This window comes from Peromyscus maniculatus, chromosome 5 (assembly GCF_049852395.1).
Source record: "Peromyscus maniculatus bairdii isolate BWxNUB_F1_BW_parent chromosome 5, HU_Pman_BW_mat_3.1, whole genome shotgun sequence".
NCBI lineage: Eukaryota > Metazoa > Chordata > Mammalia > Rodentia > Cricetidae > Peromyscus > Peromyscus maniculatus.
In genome coordinates this window covers 105034973-105048452 of record NC_134856.1, presented here as the reverse complement: position 1 = coordinate 105048452, position 13480 = coordinate 105034973, and the positions used below count along the sequence as shown (strand labels likewise).

Genomic DNA, 13480 nt, shown 5'->3' with positions numbered 1-13480 from the left:
TTGCACAGTAAAACTGCCCATGGCTTTGTATTGTATCTGATGCCCAATTTTGAAGCTCCTTCCCTTAAGCGAACACCAGGCCACCATAGGTATGATAGAAAAGCCGCCGAACATCGTGTGGGTTTCCAGGACACTCGAGGCAGCCTTTCAAGCCTGGTTTCAGCACTCAGCACAGCTCAAAGAACCGACCAACCACAGACCAGGCTGTGCGCCCAGCCACCGCCCTGCGCCTTTGTCCCCGGGTACGCCTTGGCAAAACCCTCACGCTTTGTCCGAGCACCTCGCGCCATCTAAATGCAGGTAACACGCCAGATATCGGTTTATCCTTCTTTGCAAGATGTATGCACGCTTTCCGAATCATCGCAAAGCTAGCACTAAACACTACGTTATCACATAAGCGTGCCTATTTCTAGGACTAGTCAAACCGCTGAACGCATAAAATGTCCGCCCTTTTACAGAGAAGGTGGGCGGCCCTGAAAAGGGCCTTTGGTTTTGAGAAATTACAATGTTGGGGCAGCTCAGCCGCCGAAGCCGTAGAGCGTGCGTCCCTGGCGCTTGAGCGCGTAGACCACGTCCATGGCCGTGACGGTCTTGCGCTTGGCGTGCTCCGTGTAGGTGACGGCGTCGCGGATCACGTTCTCCAGGAAGACCTTCAGCACCCCGCGGGTCTCCTCGTAGATGAGGCCGGAGATGCGCTTGACGCCGCCGCGCCGGGCCAGGCGGCGGATGGCGGGCTTGGTGATGCCCTGGATGTTGTCGCGCAGGACTTTGCGGTGGCGCTTGGCGCCGCCCTTGCCCAGGCCCTTCCCGCCTTTGCCGCGGCCAGACATGGCTAAGGTGCTGTAGCTGAGACCTCAGTAGCAAAACAGACGCAGGCACTTCCCTTATATGCAGTGTCTGCGGACCTAATTGAAGACTGAGACCTCGAGCGCATTCGCCCCGCCCCTGGCATAGCCATGCCTGGTGACGTCACCAACGCTCGTGGTTCCCGCTTCCTGAGCTGGGTCCTTTGTCCCAAAACAGGACTTATTATCCATTTTAACTAGTTCTGACTAACGAACGGCTTTAATAATGCACATTTGCACTTGCTACGTATTAGGGCGACTGCAGAACTCTGATCAGTCAGAGGATCAGACCTGCTGATGTGGGGTGTGTGTGAGTTCCGCTTCCCATGGTTTTATCTCCTGCTGTAAAGCACCAAATCCTGGAGAGAACACAGCACAATTTCCTCCGCGACCTCCACTTCGGAACAAACCAGACCCCAAAGTCTTGCTTCCGGCAGGTAAATGCGTGGTTGGTCACTAAGACTGTTACCAACTGCCGTGCTGAGGACAGTGTCTGTATTGTCTTGTTTTCTCCATTGTCGAAAATTCGTGATTCTCTTTTAAATATTTACCTGTCTTTCTCATCCACATCCAGTCACTAATTAGTATGCTAATATTTGCTACTCTAGTGCAAATTTTGCTTTCTCTTTGATTCGGTAGCGACATTATTCCCAACAAGTAGCAGCCTTTTGCGTAGACAAAGTTAAAGGGTGACTTCCTCTAGGCACTTACATAAAGTAGGCGTAGGATAGCAACTACAAGGTTAAGGGTTTTATTAGCTTTAGCCTGGCGCATAGCAGAGTGGCGCAGCGGAAGCGTGCTGGGCCCATAACCCAGAGGTCGATGGATCGAAACCATCCTCTGCTATCTGAATTTTTTCTCTTCTTTCAACCCTCAGTAATTTAGGTTCCTTTCGTAGTGATGAAGCCAAATAGGTATCTGACTGGAAATAGGAAAAGAAACTGGAAATTTTTCATGGACGCTCAAGTGATAACAGTGTTTTCTTGATAAGTGGATTTATTCTGGTTACTTTTCTCTAAAACGCCTAAAATCGCTAAACGAAGGCGAATACAAGGGTAAGGATGGAAGAGCAGTTCAGTTGGTTTCATTACATAATTTATAAGGCTTTATTTGCCAAGGGTATGGTGATAGACTAGAAACCCATTGAACAGTCCCATTAGATATTCTTTGCAATTTCTTCAGTCTTATTCTTGACAGCAGTGGGTAGTGTTCTGAGAAAAGTGTGGAGGTGGGGAGTGTTGAAGTCTGGCTGAGAAAACCACTTCTGCCAACTCGGATCCTGTGTCTTTAGTCTTTTGCGATGCTATACTGTTCTCTACGCTTATTTTCTAAGCTGTCTTATATTTCTCTCCCAGGAAAGATTCCTGTTTAAATTTTGTGTCAGATGCTGTTATAGAAATTAATTTAAAAAATACATTAAGTAGCCTATAATCTAGATAAGTGTTTTGTTTTGAGTGACCTTGAACTGCCTGTACTAACAGGGTTTACTGTGTCCTTTAAAAATAATTCTTTACTGGATCAGAAAACAGAAGTCCAAAGGCCTCTCTCTCGTTAGGCTTTTGGGAATGGGTTGGGTTTTTGTTTTTGTTTTTCTTCTCAGTGGGGGCTAAAGGTCAGAATCAACCCTTGAGAATAATTGACAGAAGCACCAAGCACCTGGTAGCCTTGTTTTCTTGCCTCAATCATAAAAAAATAATTTATTTTTATTTTTTATTTATTTTTTTTTAAAGGAGACTATTTGGGCCGGGCAGTTGTGGCACACTCCTTTAATCCCAGCAGTCCAAGGCAGAGGCAGGTGGATCTCTGTGAGTTGAGGCCAGGCTGGTCTACAGCCCTAGTTCCAAGACAGCCAAGGCTACACAAAGTAACCTTGTCTCAAAAAAAGGGGGGGGGGCGGGGGGGGGGGAGACTTGGGCGGTGGTTGCTCACACCTTTAATCCCAGCACACAGGAGGCAGAGGCAGGTGGACCACTGAGTTCACAGGCCAGTCCTGTTTACAAAGCAAGTTCCAGGACAGCCAGGGCAACACAGAGATATACTGTCTCAAAAAAAGTAAATTCATAATAATAAAGACACTACTTTTGGATCTGTGAGAACAAAACCAATTGTTGATTGCAGCCCCTAACCCAGTAGTTCAGTGACTTGGGGGAAGTCTTCACATAACTCAGCACGCACTCCCAGTTTAAAGACTACAGCAAAGATTATAATACAGGAAAAGGTTGTCACAAAGGTGAACGTCTGGAGAAGGCTTTCTTGTCCTCTCCTCCTCTTCTCTCCAGCTGAGAGCTACAGTAGTGTGTGTCGGCCACTGCTATCTAGTAAGGTCCACTGGAATAGGAGTCAAAGTTATTACAGTGAGCTGGTTGCCTGGCGACCACATGTTCACCAGTCATCTCTACGTTAAATATGCCGCCAGCGTGGGTCATAGTGACTCTCTGCTTCAGGGATGTAGAATAAAATCACTACCCAGGAGCCACATGAACATTCCCAGATTTTACCTTTCAGAGTGTGGTCAAGGATCATCACCAAGGCAGTTATCCACAGAACTAAGTGAAAATTCAATAGAGCAGTTCTGCTCTGGTGGTTTTGGAGCCCTGGGGTTATGGAGCCCTGGGGAAAGACCATAGGCTCAATCCAGTTATGATTAAAAGACTTATTGATTAGCCGCTAGCAGGGCGAACAATCTCTGAGCCAAATTTGAGATTACCTTAAAGGAGGGGTATGGGGAAGAATTTTTAAAGGGGAAAGCCACAAGAAGACCTTCAATATCTATGCAAACAAGCAAAGAGTTCTGTTTTGCCAAGTAGAGTATTTAAGGTGACTCAAAAAAGATTCATGTATCTGTGTAAGCAAGTAACAAAACAAGCAGTTAGTCGTATAATTTTTTAAAAAAAAGCTAGTCATGGCTGTACACTTTTGGATGGTGTGGGGGTTTGTCACTGAGTCAGGGTTACTGGGAACTTACCTTCCAGGGCCTGGAGTCACAGACAAATGGCGAGTGAGCACTAAGATGGGTGGCTAGCATAAAATGGAGTCTCTTCAGCCATCACACTGGTATTTATAGATCAGAAAAAGGGATGGATTTTGAGAAGAAACTTGAGTAAGTTAAGTGCTTCCTAGACAGACAAGAAAAGCATTCTGGGCAAAGAAACAAACAGGACACAAGAGAGCAAAATATTTCTACCTGTAATAATTCAGTGTGGGAGAGTTTGAAGGTGAGAGAGAGGGTTCTGGAAAGAGAAGTGGCGACACTCAGATCGTCTATCCAACCACTGGAAATGGGATGAAATGTTAGAACACGGGACACCTAATACAGACTGGGTGGGAATGCTTCCATGTGTATGTTTGGGGCTGCTAATATTCAGCTATGTAAGACTGACCCTCTTAAATTGGTCATCTCTATCTTAACATTCCATATACAAGCTTTGCAAAACAGATCTTAAACACACACACACACACACACACACACACAAATGTCACCATCCCAAATGTTCCTCCAACCCACTCAGTACAAATTTTGGGGGTGTTTGTTTGTTTGTTTTGCAGTTTTTTAAATTAAAATATAATTATATCATTTCCCCCATCCCTCTCCTCCCTCCAGCTCCTTCCATTACGCCCTCTCAACCCCTTATGAAATTCATGGCCTCTTTCATTACTATTATTATTACATATATATGTGTATATATAAGCATGCACAGTCCATTCAGTTAACACACACTGTGTTGTGACAGCAGAAAGAAAAGTCTTGAAGACCGAGAAGACTTCAGCCGTTCTCACTGCTTACACCACCATTTCCCGTGGTAGCTAAGCCAGACTGCGCATGCCATTTGAACATCTGAGCAGCTTTTCAGGCAATCTTCAACTCCAGGAAGAAAGAGAACATCATTCTGTTGTGGGGTATTCACCAGAGTAGGCTGCTCCTATGTGAGTTTAAGCCAATAGAAAGTCTTATTTAGCCAGGCAGGGACTACACTGTGTTATCAGGATCCCAGTATAGCTCCAAGCCTTTCTCAGAATGGACTTTTAAGCACAGAAACCATGTCCTGGCTTGGCATACTTCAGTTAACAAGAACAGTTAGCCAGAAGCAGAACTACAGAAGCCAAAAGGTAAGGTGAATACATCTAGAGACTTTGCCAGAACTATGGACTTTGATGGATCAGGTCTTGGTTTTCATTGGGGCAGGTGGTGCTGTCTGTGTGCTGAGTTCTACAGACTGAGTGGCACTTCCACTGTGGAGTCAGTCAGGTCTGGGGTCCTGTTACAATTCCACAGTCAGCTTTTGGAGAACTGAAGAATGTGTCTGTGTGACCTAAGCTCACCTGACACGTGACTGTGGGATTTCAGAACAAATGTATGTTTAAAGAATTCACATTTCTATTTCATTCACGCTATTTTCCAGATGTTATTCTATTCACAGGAAAGAAAGGCTGCATAAAAGGCCCCGTTTCTGAACTCCAGTGACTGCTGTGTGGCGATCATGAAAGTATCATAAATTTTATGGATGTATCTTCTCTAAAATGATTTTAATGGATTTTTTAATTCATGAATTAAATGCCATTTTTTTACATTTAATTCATGAATTAAAAAAATCCATTAAATGGCATCAGTCAAAATTCTTTTTATTCCTGTTTCTCTTCTTAGTGAAAGCTAACATAAAAATAGTAATTAATAGCCTTGGAACTCTCAAGACACCAGAGGATCCCCAATAAAACTACTGTTTTCTTTTTGAAGTGAACAAGTATGTATCTTGAGAAGTGCTGTAAACCCAAGTGATAAGAATCAGCAAAAGTACCGGAAGAAGGTGGGAGGGTCACACCCGCGCCGCCGCAGGTAGAACCGAGTCTGTAAATAATGGGGGGGGGGGGGGAGCATGAACACAGTTCTGAGTACACGCCGACTTTTCTCTCCGTGAACCAGCCATGTGTTGCAATACCGAATTTATTCAGTCTCAACATTTCCTAAATCCGACTCTGTGACCCCAAATAACCCACGGAAATCCACGGAGTGGACCTTGGTTGCCTTTTATGATGTGCTGCCAGAGCGCAGCCAAAGTGTCTTTTACTTCATAAAGCTTATGAGCAAAATCCTGTGCAGTGACCACGTGGCCTAATGGATAAGGCGTCTGACTTCGGATCAGAAGATTGAGGGTTCGAATCCCTTCGTGGTTAATTGGGACTTTTTTTTTTTTTTCCTTCCTTCTCTCCCTTCTTAGTTCCACAAATTAAATTCTAACATCTGCTTTTAAAAAAAAAAAAAAAAGAAAAAGCTGCCCCTCTCCCACCCACCGCATTTTCTGTGTTTTTCGAAATTTTTTCCTCCTATCAAAGTGAAAAGGAAGATTGTTTTTTTGTTGATTTTTGTTTTGGAAGATAGTTTTATTTTTAAGGCCTTAAAGCAGTGGTTGTCCACCTTCCTAATGCTGTGACCCTTTAATAGAATTCCTCATGTTGTGTTGACCCCAACCATAAAATTATTTCGTTTCTACTTCATAACGGTAGTTTTTCTATTGTTATGAATCGTAATGTGAATATCTGATATACGACCTCTGTGAAAGCGTCGTTCAAGCGCCCAAAGGAGCCACGACTCACAGGTTGAGAACAGCTACGGGGAACTGGGAGACAGAAGGACAAGAATCAAGACTGAAGAGGCTGTCAGGTATCTCAGCTGCCAGATTCTGCCATATTTAGACAGCAGACCTCTGGGCCTCAATTTTGCGGGGTTAGATTATCCCAAATGATCCCCGCCGCTGCTTTTGGTTGTCTCAAAGACAGGGTTTCAAGTAGCACAGCCTGACCTCCTCTCTCCCAGGCATTCGGGCCTGCCGCAGCATGCCTGGCAGAAATGGGAATTCTGATCCAAGAATATAAAATCGTGCCTGAATTGTGGGAGTCCAGCTCCCACCTTTTGAAGAGTTCTTAGGATGAGGAGACAGGGATAAGAAAATATCAGATAGAAAGAGACGTAGCCCACAAGAAGAAAAAACACAGGATAGCTCAGGGAGGGCCTGGATCAATACCCAGTGGCCTCAAAGGTTTATTCAAACGGCTTTTTATAACATCCCAAGGGGAGGGGCAAAGGACTTCCCTCTTGCAAGATTAAAGCACACCACACAGCCAAGTGTCGACCCTTCCAAACACCTGCTAACCACGCCCCTGACCAAATCATCTCCTTATGCAGCCCTGCTGGGTAAAGCAAGCTCAGATTCTCTCCGACCTTGAAACTAGGAAACCTCCCACGCTGAATCAAAGTATTTCCCACTTCCTTTCCTTTCTAATGTATAGATAGCAAAAGATACAGAAAGAAAAAGCCTGTCCCACCCAGGAAGGCTGAAAAAGTAGAGCGATCTTGGACACCCAGAGACCTCAGTGGTCACCAGACACTAGAGACTTGTCTCTAACTGAGAAAATGTCACATTTACACCCTTTGATAAACACGTGAGACATGCTGCTTTAAAATGGGCGTTCAGAAAAAACATGCCCTGGAGCTCTTGGGAGGTGAACGGAAAGTGAATGGAACCCGGGTAGGGAAGGGAAGAACGGGAAGAGGATAAAGAGGGGAGGAGGGGAGGAGGAAGGGAGGGAGGGAGGATGGCAAGGCAGACATGCCAGAATCGACTGATAGTGCCAATGTAAACTAGGAACACTAGCAAATAGCTAAATGTCCTAAACACGGACCCGTCCCGTACCTCCCACACCCACTCTGTATGATGACCACTTCTTTCCCACCAAAACCACAATCCTACTTAATCGTTTTTAGCTAGATAAAAATAATTAGTTTCTAAGTCGATTGATTCACCATGACGTTTTGCCTTCTTCCTTGTAATAAACCAATAAATTCCAATTTGCCTAACTGAGGATATGTTTCTGTTGGTCCTTGGAAAGAGGAACTGCTAAGAGGCAGTCAAAGATCAGCAAACGGAAACTCGGTGGTACTTGCTTAGGGTAAATAGACACTGGGTTCCACCTGCGGCACCATAGGCTCCTCCAACCACGTGCCTTGTTCTTTACCCAAGGGATCTGGGAACTGCTGCTCAGCGAAGCCTGCACATGAGTATCTAGAAGTTCATCCATAGCTTCCAAAACGGAGATCTGCGGCCAGGCTTTTGTGGGCCCTGGACGTCCTTCTCACAGTTCCCACCGCCAAGCAATACTTCAGCGCAGCCACCTGAGGGCACTAGAGAGCCACCAAATCCTTGGCCACAACCAGCAGTTTTGACCTTTTTTCCTTGCCAGTTCAGGGAATCGACCCCAGATTCCGGGCCTGGCGTATGCTAAGCAAGTGCTCTTGATGTTGAAACAAATGATGAAGGCAGTCGGCTGCCTTCCGGGAAACTCTTTCCTGTGATCCACTACTACACCAGACCAAGAGCCGGTGGGTTAAACATCGGAACACGGTCTTCACAAGACTCCACTGTATCCGTTTTTTCCAACTTACCATCGTTTAACATTGCTGCTTTTTCATTTATTTGGGGGGACATTCTGAACTAAAGGACAGTGTTCAATGTTCTTTAAAGATAAGTGGGAAAACTAAAAATATTTACTGACTCGTTTTATCGGCCTTTTCATTGCAGTGTTTCTATAGAGTTTGTATATTGTTATACAACACACACTTTGTACATCTCCGTACTATAAATTTTAATGGTCTGATAGTTTTCTATTTGGGGATAGCATTGTGTGTGTGACCAATCTCTTATTCATTATGTTACTAATAGTTACGGTTCTAGGCAGTGCTGCAGTACACATTCATACAGCCAGTTAATATTTGCACATTGCAATGACTTGCACATTTTAGAGATTGACCTAACTGGATCCATTACGGGGAGAAGAAACAATAGACACGCAGAAAAGCTGGGATGGGGTTGGTCATGCACTCTGATGAAGATACACCAACAGCAGGAACCAGGAAGTTTGGTGGGTTTGTATAGAGCTGAACAAGGAATCAGGTTTATCTTATTTTGTTAAGAATTCTCTATAGGGAGCCATCTTAGGCTGTAGACATCCAGGAGGAGGGAGGTGTGGTTAATAGTTTCTACAAGGTGATGTGGTTTTAGCTCAAGGGCAATCCTTTGTTAACACCAGTATGTGGACCAGGAGAAGACTTTTCCATACCTGGGAGCCTCACTCAGAGAATGCTTTGCCATTCCCATGGATCTGAAGCATCGGAGTCTTTGACATGGCCTTATACACTCGTCAATGATACCCGTTCACTCAGGACTTCATCTCATCCACACCACTTGCCCTGTGTCCTTTATAGACGAATCACAGAAGCTGGTCCCTGAGAGTGCTTCCTCCATGTGTCCTGGTGTCATTCTTGATAGGTTTTTTTTTTTTTGGGGGGGGGGGGTTCTTGTTTTGTTTTGTTTGGGTTTTGGTTTTTGAGACAAGATTTCTCTGTGTAGCCCTGACTGTCCTGGAACTCACTCTGTAGACCAGGCTGGCCTCAAACTCACAGAGATCCACCTGCCTCTGCCTCCCAAGTTTTGAGATTCAAGATGTGCTCCACCACTGCCCAGCTGATAGTACATTTTTAATCTGTAATTTGCTTTTGAATAAAATCTCCTTTACTCTAAAGAGTGAAACCTAAATAAAATAAAGTGAAATAAGCAATGTAATTTCTAGATTCAAAAGGATATATAATGTCAAGGCTGATTGGGGACTCAAGGTGATTCTCCTGCCTTAGCATCCCCAATGCTGGGATTATGAGTGTTAGCTACCAAGTCAGGCCCTAAACCTCCAGTGAAAACTAACAATGGTCTTCTGGAAACTATTTCTAATGTATATTCCCTTCAAGAGTAAAATTCACTTTGGGGCAGGTAAATGCAAAACTATTATACTCATTTTTATTTTTAGAAATGATTTAGGATCTGAGCATTTGTCTCAGTGGTAAAGCACTTACCCATCATTGAATGAAGCTCTGAGCTTTATAGTCAACAACACCAAAAGAAAACAATAGAGAAATTATTTCGACATGACTTATTGTGTATGTTGTTCGCTATTTGCTGATACCAGCAGTGTCCACTAGTAACAGAAGACACACTTCTGGTGTGTCTCTCGGTGATAGATCTTCAGTGCCTGAACTAAGCCTAGTCCCGAGTGTCAGATATTCAGTCCTCCATTGAAAGGCGAATGGGTACTGCTGTTGCTGAAGCTATATTTGGTTCTCACTTTAAGAATCCAAACGCAAACACAGAGAGTTGTAGCAAGCAATGGCCATTGAAAATGAAAGCAGGCACAGTCAGTCACAAAGGCACAAGTGGACCATCATGGGGGGGGGGGGGCAAGAGGGCCTGAGCTCTTAGGGTTTTACCTGCCTTGTCCTCTCTATTCTCTAAGGCACCCCTTCTTGAATAGGTTGAAATGCCTTCCACAGGTTTACTCAGATTTGGTTTGTTCTCTCTCCTTCTCCCTCTCTCTCTCTCCCTCTCTCTCTCCTTCTCCCTCTCTCCTTCTCCCTCTCTCTCTCCCTCCCTCTCTCTCTCTCCCTCTCTCCTTCTCTCTCCTCTCCTTTATGTAGCCTGGAATCCATATTTAGCCAAGGATGCTCTTGAACATCCAACCCTCCTCCTTCCACCCACTGGGATTACAGACAGGCGCTACTGTGCCTGGCTTTTCTCTTTGATTTTTTTTTTTAATCACGATGGAAGGCTCAGAAAGGCAAAACAGTACCCACATCTAGCACCCTACTTTTGAACAGTGCCACACACTTAGGTACAATTAAAACCATCATTTGGCTATTACCAAAAGAGTGACGACACTGGATTATTCCAACTAGAGAAAGTTTAAATCCCTTCAGTACCTCCATTAACACTAGAATGTGCGCACACACACACACACACACACACATACACACACACACACACACACACACACACACACACACGTGCAATGTCTATAAGCATTTATTTTATAAACATCTGTTGCATGTTTGATATGTGTAAAGTTTAAAAGAGAAAAAAGTCAAGTTCCATTGTGCCTCCTTTTCCTGTAAAGTGCAGGTAGAGGCCAGAGTGTGACTGCTCAGGTGTCCCTGACATCGAACATCTCTGGGACAATGTACAGCACCCACTTTCTGAAGAATCCAGACTGCCTCCAATCAGAACAGTCACCGCCTGTGCATTCATTTACAAAATCAATCAGGACAGAAACACCTCTCCCTCAATGTCCTTATCTGTAAAAGAGACAAAGGCCAAAGAGAAGAAATTTTTCAGAGACCGTCTTTATTAGTGGTCCCATCAATCTTGTGTTTCTGTTATGGGTGGGCAATCTTTTGCTGCGAAAGCAGGTAAGTGGTGGTTTTTCTGGGACGCTGTGCTAAAATTAAGATGTAAGTGTAAGCAGATGGAAGGGAGGAGACAGACTGCGATGCCTGAGACGATCTTTCCGTGGAGGAAAGTCAAGGCGAAGGGCTACCATTGATCACAATCTCACGAGGTTTTTATTGGTTTTGTTTGTTTTTTGTTTGTTTGTTTGCCAAAGGAACTACCAGTATAAGGAACGTCATGCCCAGAAACAGGAAGGAAACCCGCTTCTAAAAGACAAAGTCAGTCAGCAAACAGTGGAAAGGCAGGGCAGGGAAACATACCTAAAGTCTCAAAAATGCAAATTTGAGAAAAAAAAAAGCATAAGTGAAGACAAAGGAAGAAGAGAGAGCGCGCGGGGACCAGGCGGTTCAGGATCGGTTTGGAAGGGAAACGCGCAGACTTAAAATCTGACATGTGTTTTCTTCACCATGGTGGTGCTAAAACCTCAAACCCACACAACAGCGGGAGAGAAGAACGACGAGGATGGGATTCGAACCCACGCGTGCAGAGCACAATGGATTAGCAGTCCATCGCCTTAACCACTCGGCCACCTCGTCATCCCTGTTGGGGTGTTTTGATAGATAGCATGTTGTGTCTCCTATGACTTGATTTTTGGGGGAAAGGGAGTTGGCATTTTCTTTGGGTTTGGATTTTTTTGGGGGAGATATCCATTAGTTTTATTTGGCTTTTTAGTTAGACTGTTTCTTGCAATCCCTGTCACTTCATCACATATATGTCATTAATGAAACCAAAGCCTTTGCTGTCTGTAAATGGCTCTTTTAGTTTGATTTAAAAAAAATAAAATAAAATAAAAGCAAAAATGAACTGCTGGGAAGAAGTAGATCTAAGTAAAACCACAGCAGGAGAAATGAATAAGGAAGACTATTTATGATGACTCTCGTTTCAAAGCTCAAATTGGAGTTTTTCATTTCTATGCGGTCACGTATATCAATGTTATCATCATTTGGATTATGATGCACCCCTCCTTGCTCCCAAGTAGGTATCTAATATAAATAAATGCCTATCATATGACATAATGCTTGACTCCGAGGAGCCCAGGTAGGATATGAGTGAAGAACTGGGGTACTCAGCTAAGTCATGATTGGTTCTTAGCGTCAGACGTCAGACGTCAGACTTTGAGACCAGAATTGCAAGGCTATCTGAGGAGACTTTGTTTTGTTCATTTTATAGAGGGAAATGTGACAAAACTGGTCATTTGGTATTGCCATTTGATACATTTCTTATTGTTACTTATTTCTACACTAAACCAAACCAAGCAAAGATCATCAGGGGCACATTTGCAGTTGGATGAATTGGATTTGTTGCTCTGTGGGTAGAAAGAACACGTATCATGAGAAACCTTGGAAGACTCAGCAGCATGCTGGAGTAAAGGGCTTTGTAGCATTTGTGTGTGGAATTCGTGACTGCAGGAAGGTGCAAGCAAGGTGCCTCATTCTGCATTGAGACTACCAGGTAAAGTGTTCAGATAGCTAATCACTACAATTTTGTAACTGACACACTAAGAAATTGTTTCATTTTTTAAAATGATGTTTGTGTAACCAATACATTTGCCGTAGAAGGTGAAGAGTGGAAAGGAAAGACTATAAAACCTGTGATGATCTCTCTTTCCTAGTTGTCAGGAGATATTCGGTGACTATTTGATCATGCACGCTTAGTCGGGATATGAAAAGTTTTGCTGTTGTTTGGTCAAATTTCTACCTCATTTCATCGAAGCAGAAACGTCAGTGTGGAGACGCTGTGAAGTCACAGAGGTTCAGAAGACAGACCTTAGGGCCCAACTGTGAGTGTCAGGCTAGCTCCTGAGATCCAGGACCAGTAAACAGTCACACCTGTCTCTGGATACCAGAGAATACGTGTCTCTTTTTTCATCTATACCTAAATTCATTATTCTTTTTTTTTTTTTTAAGTGTGGGTTTTAACATCACCTAGTGCAACACAAATAGAGATGCGGCTAGTGCTTCCTTTACCAGAAGAAAGAGCAAGGAACTAGGATTTGTTCCTGAGTAGAGGAAGTGTACATCTGAGGGTGTATCTTCCTATGCATACCAGGTATACTCCTGATTTGTGCGAAAATGAAAAGCAAGGACACCAAAACAGACAGAGCCACTGAGGCTTCAAGTCCAGGTGCTAGAGACATTATATCCTGAGTCCCTAAGATGCACACAACTGTACCACTGTGAAGCCCAAACCTTTCCAAGACAGAAGTAGTGCTAAATGCCAGTTTTACTTTAAATAGCCTCGAAGAAAAGGAGAAACTGAAATTTAAAAAATGGAAGTACCTGCACATAGCTGTGTACATCCTGAAGGTGAATT

The 13480-nt window shown here is 43.9% G+C and overlaps 1 protein-coding gene and 3 non-coding genes across 4 annotated transcripts; 2 read left to right on the top strand and 2 right to left on the bottom strand.

Moving 5' to 3' along the window:
- Positions 1 to 467: 467 nt before the first annotated feature.
- Positions 468 to 868, bottom strand: LOC143273429 (histone H4). The gene has a single exon (XM_076573021.1). The coding sequence runs from the start codon at positions 828 to 830 to the stop codon at positions 519 to 521; it is 312 nt and encodes a 103-aa protein (XP_076429136.1). The 5' UTR covers positions 831 to 868; the 3' UTR covers positions 468 to 518.
- A 751-nt stretch (positions 869 to 1619) lies between these two features.
- Trnam-cau (transfer RNA methionine (anticodon CAU)) lies at positions 1620 to 1691 on the top strand. Its single transcript has one exon. It is a non-coding gene; the product is annotated as a tRNA-Met (tRNA).
- Positions 1692 to 5941: 4250 nt separating this feature from the next.
- Trnar-ucg (transfer RNA arginine (anticodon UCG)) lies at positions 5942 to 6014 on the top strand. Its single transcript has one exon. It is a non-coding gene; the product is annotated as a tRNA-Arg (tRNA).
- Positions 6015 to 11621: 5607 nt separating this feature from the next.
- Trnas-gcu (transfer RNA serine (anticodon GCU)) lies at positions 11622 to 11703 on the bottom strand. Its single transcript has one exon. It is a non-coding gene; the product is annotated as a tRNA-Ser (tRNA).
- Positions 11704 to 13480: the final 1777 nt, after the last annotated feature.